Source organism: Atractosteus spatula, chromosome 5 (assembly GCF_055471065.1).
Source record: "Atractosteus spatula isolate fAtrSpa1 chromosome 5, fAtrSpa1.hap1, whole genome shotgun sequence".
In the NCBI taxonomy this organism is placed as follows: Eukaryota; Metazoa; Chordata; class Actinopteri; order Semionotiformes; family Lepisosteidae; genus Atractosteus; species Atractosteus spatula.
This window is the reverse complement of record NC_142710.1, coordinates 24,662,995-24,674,681: the sequence shown is the minus strand read 5'-3', so window position 1 is coordinate 24,674,681 and position 11,687 is coordinate 24,662,995. Positions and strand designations below refer to the sequence as shown.

Sequence of the window (11,687 nt, the reverse complement as noted above, 5' to 3'; positions counted from 1 at the left end):
ATGGATCCACCAATACCACTCACAGCAGCAACCTGGTGCTTCCTTATATGTCTCCCGTATCAGTACTGAACAGCCCCACTCTTGCTTAGCTTTTGAAATATGTAGCAGATTATTAACTTAACCAGGGATGTTTTTATATTGTATCAAAACCTGGACCGAAAAGGTTCAAAGAGTTCATTACATGCTAGAGTTTAAATGAGATGCCACTGCAAATTGGAAAAAGAAGAGTAATTGTTAAACTCTTGGTGATCCAGTCCAGATTTTCTGGCTAATGAAACATAACCTAAGACATCTGCAAAATTACCAGTGCTTAACAGTTAATTCATTTTTGGGCTTGGACAGTTTGTAACTTTGGTATGGCCATTATCACTTATCTTACTAATATGCTTATGTACTACCCTTCTGGTGATAAAAACTTATTTTCCTACAGAGAGATTCTCTATTCTCTGAACTCGTATTTATCTACCCAGTAACTCTTGTGTACAGCGGACCAGATCACATGTGCCTTGTAGGTTTTACTCTTGAGTTTCATTGCGAAACTCATTGCGACTTGTAAATGACAGTTCCATTCCTTTAACGTAGTTGTTAGTTGCTATCAACCTGCTCGCAATTATTTATTGTCGCAATTAGAAAATAAATAATAATAATAAGTGATTAAATAAAACAATGACATGATACATGCAATTACTCAATGGACTTTATTATACTGTATATCAATAAGAAAGAAAGCCTGTATAGAGCAGAGAAAAATTCATTTAAACAAAACAACACAAAATTATCTGCAATGAAAGGGAGAGAGTTTGGTTGCTTATTTAGAACTTAATGATTTTAAGAATAATCAATATGATCTCCTGAACATTTTGATTTGTCTCATTACCCTGCATTTACTGTGGAAAACTAACAAAACAGGTCTGTTGTAACAAGTACATACAATGTACTGTATATGATGCAGCGACACTCCTGAAGAGCTACAGATTTGTATATTTAAACTGTAGGCCTATATTGCAGTTTAACAGTTACCGATTAAACATACGGTACAGCTCAAGTGTAAGTTTTTAAGTGCTTAACAGGATGTGACGCGTTGTTTTTATTAACAAGAGATACATGGAAACTTGCAGGCAGTGAAGCAGCCTTTGACAGATATTATTATTGCTCTGGGATAGTGCTGGATGAGGACACTCAGCTCACTGAGGAGCAACATGTTTTTCACAGCTTTACAGCTGCATAGCCAGGAGACAGATTATCTGGTCAGAGTCAGCAAAGTGTCTGTGATATTCCTGCAGCCAAGTCCTGGGGCGTGGGCTTTCCTGCAGTACAGCTGACAGACAGCCCTGCGGCTGCCATTGCAATGCCTGTGGACGGTCCAATTGCTGCAAACTACAGGAAGAAACCATCAAGATTTTTTATAGACAGTATATAGAGTATTTAAAAGGTGACAAATATTAAGCTACCAGTTATGCAGCCAGGGATCAGTGCAGTACTAAATAGACTAAATAAGTGTATTTTTACACGTAACAACTCCACATCTTGCACTTCCTTTAATTACTAACCTCATCAGATTCCTCAACTCCAAACTCTACCAGTTCCTCAGTGCGGATAACGACAAAAAAACTCTCAACTTTTATACTACCGGTGGTTGGTAATGTAATTGTCAATCAATGAACTGGTCCTTCCTGTTATTTCATTTACTTTCAATGTTTCCTTATATCCCGCATCTCACTTACAGTAAGTCGTCTCTAAGGTGACTAACAATACAGTGTTACTGTGCCTTCTTTTAGGCGTGTTGCTGTGATGAATATATCAATCACAGGCTTCCACTGATCTTCATGTCAAGTTTAATTTAACTGTGATAGCAAAATAAAGCACGTGATTAATAGCCAGGAGATACTGTAAATGTCAAGTGTGCACTATTTACTGATGTTGTATTTTGATACTTGTCTATGATGCAAATGTACTTGGTAATTTCATAAAACAGCTTTTCTTTTTTTATATGGTACATATCACCACCTCCAGAATGATCTAATCAGGAATGATAATTTACTCCTAACAGATAGTTAGAATGACTGAGTCACATCCTACATTTGCATTCACTGTCGGGTTCTCTGCTTTCTCTGCCAAATCATCAGCACTAACAGTCTCGGTAGGTACACTTCACCTGCCAACAATACAGCATTGGCTGTAATCAGCAACAGAAAAATGGTACAATAATGAAGCTTTATGTAATACACACTACTATAAAATACTTGAAATAAGGATGCATTATGTATAAAATGGCTTTAATCATCACACACAATAATTTAAATGAAAATAAATGCCTCAACGTAGTACAATATTGTGAAGAGAAACGAGACAGCGAAAAATGCAAAAAATGTTTTAAATGCTACTATGATCTACCCTTAATGTATGCTTATTCTACTAGTGATCATCTTATTAAAGAAGTAAATTTTAGACCACTTGAAATTGTAGAAACACAGTCCAATGTCTTCCTATGTTAATTTAAGAATTAACATAATCTTTTTTGTATATTCAGAAGTGGAGTATTGCACAATGTCTGCAATCTCTTTTTCCCATTTCATTTTTTTTAATATGCCAATCTAGCGAAGGGGCAGGTTTTGGGAAAAACTAAAAAGAATGATATTCATAAGCAAAACATATCTGATAAAGCAAAAAAAATCTAATTTCATTAGAGGTGTCAAATGTTTCTTTTCCTGCATTGTGAGATGACTGCTGAAAAGTTGAACTCGGTGCATTGTTGTGTAAGATGTCCTTCAAGCAGTGTAGTTATATCATACGTTCTTCAGATAGGCTATGGGACATTCACAGGTGTCATTGAAAAACATATACTGTATGGTGTGCATTATGCTATGATATGTACTGTATAGTGAATAACCTTTGTGAAAGATACTGTTAAAGAGAACTTAGCTTCACAGAGCAGAAGACTTACTGCTCTTACTTATTCAAGGAGGATAATGTATTTATTTTCCTGATTACACAGCATTACACTTACCTGACTAGAATGTTTAACAGAAACAATACAGCAAATAGCTAACCACCTTTCCCTAAGTGCTTGTTTAAACAGGATTCTGAAAATGTTGAACATTACACAGGAACAACATGACGTTTAGCAAAACTGCACAAATTTTTTCAAGACAACATTTGGTGACTTCTATTGTAATTTGACATTTAAGGGCCTTTTTTAGCTACTGCTATCTAATTATGCATTGTGTGGATCACACTCCTATTGACTAAAGCTAAAACATGAACATTTAATATGTGATTTAAAGCACCTTTATCAAGTTACCCATGTTAATGTGGAAAGATCAATAGTAAAAGTATAACTGCTTGTAATTCAGATTATCAGTACCTTAATCTGTTCCAGTCTGTTTCCTGACAGTCTTTGCAGAGCCTTAAGACAAAATTTAACTCCTGAAGGACTGAAGAATGCAATGCTTGCCGGGACATCCTACACACAAATAACCAAAACAGTACAATATATAATAAGGCCAGCAAAACATCTCTATTTTGTGTCTGTGACAATTTATTTAAAGGTTGCTTGAATGTCAGAGTGAATAGCATAATAAATACAATTAAATAAGATGCTTAAGTTGGATGGACACTTAACACTCTGGAACTGTCACACGTAAAACAGGTGTTGCCAAGTTAATAAATGCAATTCATGTCAAATTTGATTTCTAAGATGTATACAATTCCATCCATTCCAAGCACCATACATTCTAAACAAAAAGGAGTACAGAAATTACACGCTTTTTCTCCATATTAAGTGCACAGCATCCGTGAAACATTCCAGTAAATCTAGATCAGTGAGGTGATGTTCAAAAGGAAATGAGAAATCAAAAATAATACATGAAAATGGAAATAAAAGCACTGCATTGCAGTCAGTGCATTTCCATGCACTGACAGAACAAAATACTGTAATTGCAATTCTTCATACCTTATACAAGTAATTCATGAAACACTGTTTTGAAGGCTTCAGGATGTTAAACGCCAGACAATGGATATGTTGTCTTACAGTGGTTTTGTGTAAGGTTTGTGCAGACATTTCAGGCTATCTGACATTTAGCTGTAACATGATAAACTGTATACTGAATAATAATATTGTATAGAGCAATACAATACCTGTTCTGAGAAGTAGGTTTCCAAATTTTTCTCAAGATCTGGGTGCTGTGCCGTTTGGTAGACCATCAAACATTCCAGAGGCACACCTGATTACATTTAAATGAGTGTCACAAAGTGCTCTTATTTCTGAATTTTATCATTCATAATTTGTCATCAAGCTGTAAAATATTTTCCTAAGAACAAGTCATTGCAGTTTTTTATGTTTAATGCAGGTAAAAAAGACAAATGATACATAATAAAAACTACATACCATGCCATATTAAGATTTTATTAGCAAGACATGCAACAATATGATGTAGAAATCCTTTTAAGAACTTATCTAAGTTTTGCGTGGTTTCTGAGTCACTCTAGTTAGATACAGACTGTTACCATTCATCTTCAGTGTTGTGGGTAGAACTTCTCTTTTAATAGACCCACAAGGAAAGAGAAGGGGCAATGAACTGGAGTCTTCTCCTGCAGAAAAACAAGACTGCTGTTTGTATAATTGAGATTTTGTCAAATGTTTAGTTATCCACTTTCACTACAGCATATTAATGAATAATCACCATTTCAGATAAATAAATAAAATTTATCAGATAAATTCCAGCCTTACATTTGAATGCTTGTCCTAAATAACACTTTATGCAGTGATATAATTTGAAAATAAACTAAGAAAAACTACAATTAAACACTGCTGCTCTTACACCAAGATACAGAACTCTGGAACTTCTCACATACTTTCGCAGATGAAACAAGATAGTTTATCTGCATTCCCACTGTCTTCTCCCAGTGGAACCAGGCCGATTTCTTGAACTAGACAACAAGATTTGAAAGTGCATATCAAAATAAACAGCATTACAGAAGACATATAAAAATACAAATTCAAATTTAAGCACTTTAAATTCTGGACTCAAAGTAATGAACTCAACACTATTATATGCTCAAATTGTCAATATCAAAGGTTTTAGCAACAGATTATTTATATAAGGTGGGCTTATAATGTTAGCAGGCTAATTAAAATAAATGTAAATTGAAAACTACGTACAGTGGAGCAATGCCTTTTTGGTATATATATATAAACACGTCTAGAGGAATCTTGTTCCCTGTAGATATCAGTACATATCTGAAGCTGCTACAGTACTGTATATCAGCTTAGTGTGACCATCGGATTTGTGGAGGAACATGGCACACAGTTGTCTGACACTGGTCAAAGATCACTATTATTGTTCGTAGGAATGATTTCCGCAAAGCTCTATTTGTATGTGAACTAACTTTCACTGCTCCAAGGTGCCTAGGTCTCATGATACAGTTTTTCCCAGTGTATGAAACCAAGGTTAAGAATGAAGTATTAAACAGGCAATTACAGTATATGTGCTGTAGCACCTAAGTGACAGTCATGTGTCAGCACTCCTGTTTCCACAATGACTTCATTTTTATCACAGCTGGGATCAAATGGTATAGCCCAGGGCTAGACGTTATTAATTCTTCTGTTCTGTTCCACTGTACATTTCCCTCCATCCTATCTATGTTGTAATTATTGAAGAGATCCTCATCAGCAGGATCCACTGAGTAATTCAGTATCAATTTGGTGGTTTAGGTATTGTCCAGTAATAGCATGAGTTGAGAGAGACAAGAAAGTTGGCCACTTTTGTATGTTACACAAACATGATATAAATGCTATCTGAAATGAAATGCAAACTTTAATGGAAGGATGATGAAGGACTGACACCAAGGAAAGAAGATTTTTCACCACATACTGCAAATGCTTTTACTATGAGTCACAGTAAACTAACACTGTTAGGAAACCATCATTAAACTCCTTATCAAAACACAACCTTACGTTAAAAGCCAAGACATTCAGCACAACAGAGATTAGTCACATGTAGAAAGAAGGACTGAGTGGATCTGCCCTCTAACACAAGACAAGTGATAAATCAACCAATGTCTCCTGTTCGCACGTTTCTTTGGTAACAGTAAACTGTTAGTTGTTACAAACCAATTTCCAAGCAAACTAAACGCAGTGTTTATCATGTTGATAGATTAAGGCAGGATACACAGGTGTCTGGCACAGAAAAGGCTGTTTCAATTATCAGCTAATGTGTTCAAGTCAGAAACAGCAGGGTCTTGTGAATCCTCCAAAGGTGAGGCACTTCCCTGACCTTGCCAGGAGCCTTTTAAATGATAGATGAGGCTTCACCAGGACAGCACTGGTATCAGTGCCTCTTTCATGGCAGGTGGCTTGTGGTAGTTTAAAAAGAAAGCATACCCCATAATTATAAGAAACGCATAATCCATCTGCAGCACACACAGTGAATTCTGAACACTTTTTAGTCATCTGTTTGAACATATCAATCATCGGCTGCATAAATGCATCTATTTACATTTACTCCGCTGAGCCCAACCTTGTTAAAAAGGCAGTTGGTGATAGTTATGTTGTGGCTTTTACTGTACCCAACTGGATGTGTCATTTTCATTTACAATCCTCATCTAACACAAACATCCCAGCTTTGTAAAAGGCACTGATATTTGGCTTGCTTTCCCATATGTAATAACACCATATTCAAAAACAAGTCTGCAAGCAGAGGGTTTGGGTAAGCAAGATCCCTTTCTCTTTCTATATTAATACCTTATTCACTTATTTTTTGAAACCTCTTTATTTGCAAATCAACTGGTCACAAAGGAAGCATGACGAGCACAGAGAAGACCTACCCAAGGCTGCAGTGGCTTTCCCAACAACATAGGTGTGCTTAGTGTTCCATCTATCCTTCAGCCCTTTGCTCCACTCTGTGCAGATCAACAACCAAAAAACATCCGGCACATTAGTCAATGTGTTTTTTGCTTTATGTGTGAAATATACAACTTGCAAGTGTCACAATTCAGATGGTAGTTTTTCTTGTGGCTAGCACAATTCTTTTATAAATAACCTATGCCAAAAATTCAGTATTTAAAGTTAATATGTGAATTATATTGGTGTACTCTGCTAAAACATGTTACATACAGCATGTCTCAACCCTCTAATTTCAGGCTTATAGGAATTCAGAGGAAGGCTCGGACCTGATGTGAGGCAACGGAGCACCATTGTTCTGAAGGTAACATTTATCTCAGCTTGAATGAAAAGCAAGAGCAAGGCAGCAGGCTGACTCTAGAGGTCTTTCAAAGAGAGTTTGGCAGGTTTTTTGATGCAACTATTAACAAAAACACAGGTGCAAGCAACTAACAGAATTCAAGAATCATGGAAGAATTGCTTTCCATTCTAAGGCACTGAAATTAAATTTGTGTTGGACAGGATTCTGACAGGCCAGGTGTTAGAATTTAAGAATTCTCTCAAAACTACAATAATACACAGATAATAATAGATCACTGTCAGTGCCATTTGTTCAGTGAAGGTTATAATTAAACACAGGCTTCTGGTCTTGTTTTATTTCCATTCGTGTATTGTGGCTAACAAGCATATGAAAGACTGGAAAATAATAATTAGATATCATGGGGGTTCATTGAAAAAATGCATCTTCTATTATTTCAGATAAGCCATCACATTATTAAAAGATTCTAAAGTAACATATTTCAACACCTATTAAATGTCAAAACATTCACTAGGAAACCAATTTTCATGGCTTGCACGCTGTCACATGACAGAAAATTAAACCCAGGCAGTCATATATTAAAAGAGTACTGGAGTGTCTCTTGTGAAAAAAAAAACATGGTTTCTTACAAAATATTAAAAATTAAAAACACCAGCATTACACCTTTTTTACCCTTTTTTACCATTATTTTACCACTAAATTTAAATCATTTGCATTTTTAAATTCCTATCCATCTCATAGCATTGATTTCAGTTTTCAATAAAAAGGCTAATTTAGTTGTATTGCATAAACACTTTTGTAATTTTTGTCAACTGGCTTACCGTCCAGTATAATCCTGTCACATGTTAAAATAAGAGGCTCTGTACCTGCACTGAAAAGATCTTTCTAGCTGCAGGCTGTCCTGCAACTGTGAAATGCAAAGCTGCTGTTAAGAGGAAACCTTTTTTTGCCTTCATGTTTGAGCAGTGTCGACACTGCATTGCAAATAAGGGTCACCTTCCAGTGATGCCAGTGCTTTCTCTGGTGAAGAGGGGAGAAAAGCATTTCTGACCAAACTGATAAAATGAAACTACAATAAGAAAATGCTTCTTCTTCAATGGGAGCCGTTTTATTGAGCTGGGTGCAGTGGTGACTTATGTATTAGGGTGAATGAGTCCACCTTTCTGACAGGTTGGATGAAAAGAGATAATCCAAACTAAGCTTTCACAGAGAAAGTGGTTTGTAAATATTTGACCACTATATCGTAAACCTCTGAAAACATCTCTGATGTGTCCACCTGTCAGGCTTTATTGTTCTTGATCGCTGCTTTGTGTATACTCCAGCTGTGTAAAGCAACAGGACAACAGCCTTTAACTTCCCTTTGTGGAATTGTCTGTACTGGCCATGACAACAGAGGTGTATGGAGGAATATGGCAAATGCTGACATCTATGGGACATTTACAGCCCCTGCAACGCTTAGCTTCAGGGAGCTAGAATATGAAGACCTCCAGATGAAAACAACTGTGCCAATACAACTGTGCCAGTCTATCTTTGCAAGTGAAAAACTGGCCATGTTACTGCTTGGCAGAAAGTAAAGACAGTGAAAACGACTAGTGAAGTAACATTTACAAGCCAACCAAACTCCATAGTCTCTTCTAGTCAACCAACAAGAGGTACAAAACAATTCACAATCACCTCCATGCTATCTTTCTAATGTTTTCCATTTTGACATTATGACATATTCACTTACCATCTCTTCTACCCTTGTCCTCCAGACACTTTCTCACAGCCTCCACAGCCCTTGGGCTAGTGAAGACAAGTCCACCGTAGTTCTCAGGGTGAAACAGCTAATAAAAAAACTTTTTTTTATCAGACTTGGATATACTAGTAAATAAAATCATTGTAAAATGCAGCCCACCTGTATTCATGGAAAGGATTTTAACCTGTCAGTAACTATGTGAGATTCCAGTGAAATTGTAACAGTCATCGTATGTGATCTGCATTTCTTTCTAATGGAATGGAAGATTAGATCTACTAAAAGTGAAAAATGTGTAATGTTGGAATTGCAAACTATCATAAAACAAAATAACACTATCCATTTTCTCTTCATTTGATCATGATTCATTATGAACTCCGGAGTTTTGATCTGAATGACTGAAATGTCATTTAAAAAAAACAGCCTGTAACACTACGATCATGTCAGGGGAATGACACAAAGATTATCCCTCACCATTTCTGACAAAGTGTTCAGTGACACAAATTCAAAAGACAAAACAGGTATCAAAGTAGCCTTAATTCCACAGGATGCCAGCTCCTACAAAAGAATGAAAAGTGCACTGCAATTAGGAAGAACTTGGTAGATGACACGTGGAATAATGAGAGATAATTAGGCAAAATAGAAGACTTTTAAAGATCACAAAACAGAGCATGCTCGGCCAGAGTTAGTACTACATTTTTCTGATTCATCTATCTTAGCTATTATTTCCTATTAACTTAGACAAGTATGACACAAAAGTCTTCTCTTCTTTGTTTTTAAGTATACAAACCTTTACATAAGGGTCAGAACTGGAATCGGCTTCTTTGGATTCTTTTAACAGGAGCACATTCATCTTCAATGCAAAGACAAACCACTGTAAAAAAAAAACAGTTAGCAAAGCTGTAATAAACAGACAATAAGAATATTATATCATACAAACGAAATGACTATGTCCCACTTCCCTCATGGTCAGAAAACTGATTATCAATCGCCATTCACCACAGAGGCGGTTTTCAAAGGCATGAGTAAGCACAGTGCACACCCACTGACTGACAAGCGTTGCTCTTCTGATAGCGTAACTGAAAATTCCCACTGCTCCATTTTTGCCATGTATATCCAAAATGTATGCAATGTATACAAACATTAATTTAATAATAACAGCACCCAAGAATTAAGTGCTTTGAAAAATGGTTGTGGAGTATAGTTCAATAAGTTTAATAATAAGCACAGTTAGCTTGCTTGACTTGTTTAGCTGAGGGCTAAACTCCTGGCCATAGCAGGAGGAAGCTGGGACCTCCATGCAGAGCCAGAAGTGACCAAGGTGTAACTGCAAAAATCGAGGAGATATGCAAAAGATAGATTGGGAGATTAGGTACTTTCGTTTAGTATTCATATTTGTTTGTAATTGTCCAAATGACACCAGGAATGATTATGATTTAGGACAGTTGAGGCCAGTTGAACTGTGCTGTTGTTATCCCAACTTAACCTCCGTTTAGTTTTTCTTTTTTAACAATACTAAACAGACATTTGTTCAGATCAAATCTATGGTGTGCGCAGTGGTGAACCCATGATTCGGGCAACGGGCGGGTGTGTTTGGAAGAGAACCACCTATTTCACAATGGATGATACCACAACAGCTGGTCAGTTGCCATTCTTAAATGACACAGCTTCCTCATATTTCCCCCTCTAACTCTTGGGTAATCCCTGTATTCTTCCCACAAATAAACCCTGAAACTCTCAGTACAACGGCTACTAATCTGACAAGGTGTGCAACTGCCTGGAACACATTAGCTTCGTTGCAGGGTTTTCATATTGTCCCTATAATACTCCAGCCCGTTACCTCTGACCTCCACAGCGGTAGGCAGGAAATGAACAAACGCAACTATTTTAAGATCATAGGTTCTGTTAGTAGCAACGGAATGAGATGCGGATTTCACTCGGAACAAGGATAGTCATTTATTTTTAATTTTGTCACAGTAGCTGCATTTCTTTATTAACTCTATAAGCTTGTATGCATCAATTTCTTTTATGAAAGCGTATAATTCGGCAAAAGACTGATCTTGTTCTGACACGGAGAATACAATAATTTATTTTTAAACGTAGCCTTCACAGTAATTAAATACTTTGTTGAGCAGTATCCTACGTTAAACGTTACACATCGCTGAACAGCATTTCTGACAAAGGTCGAACTGGGGACGCAAAACAGCAGATACAGGAAATCGTTACAACGTTTAATTTCATTGCGCAGACCCCCACATTTCTGATCTTGAAACAAATGTTACTGACAACTCGCACGATGATTGTGTATACGCAGTGGATAGGTAACTGCCCCAAGAACAGAAATTATAAGACATACTTCAGCAGCACAGTCTGAACAGCTGTTCTTCCGACAACAACCTACTCTGAAGAACTCGGATGAAGAACGAGGAAAAAATCAAGAATCGTAAAGAAGAGAAGTAGACAAAAATACTTTAAAATAAAATAATTTTTAAAAATGCCATCAATATTCCTATCATAAATATCATATACACTGTAAAATGTATCACATTATTTCTAAGTATATTATCTTTACTTATATGTTATATAAATAAGACTCCCCTCGAATTCTTTAAATGCTTTGCACCAAAACCCTCCCCTTCCTCCCTCGGTGCTTCCTTTATGAAATCGAATGGAGATTGAACACATTTCCATGGCGTCTACCACGTTGAACATTTCATGCGAGAGTCAGTTTGAGCCAAAATGGCGCCCATACT

At 36.5% G+C, this 11,687-nt stretch overlaps 1 protein-coding gene across 2 annotated transcripts; it reads right to left on the bottom strand.

Moving 5' to 3' along the window:
- Nucleotides 1-681: 681 nt before the first annotated feature.
- On the bottom strand, nt 682-11,577 carry uros (uroporphyrinogen III synthase). Of its 2 annotated transcripts, XM_088917520.1 has the most exons (10): nt 11,291-11,577; nt 9,725-9,808; nt 9,409-9,492; nt 8,929-9,025; nt 6,826-6,900; nt 4,855-4,929; nt 4,507-4,590; nt 4,138-4,223; nt 3,365-3,463; nt 682-1,377 (listed from the first exon to the last, which is right to left on the bottom strand). In XM_088917520.1, exons 2-10 carry the CDS (start codon nt 9,785-9,787, stop codon nt 1,255-1,257), a joined length of 786 nt encoding a protein of 261 aa, XP_088773646.1. In that variant the 5' UTR covers nt 9,788-9,808; nt 11,291-11,577; the 3' UTR covers nt 682-1,254. The 2 variants fall into 2 exon arrangements, with proteins under 2 accessions (XP_088773646.1, XP_088773647.1); XM_088917521.1 differs by lacking the exon at nt 4,855-4,929 and having other exon boundaries at nt 11,291-11,570.
- Nucleotides 11,578-11,687: the final 110 nt, after the last annotated feature.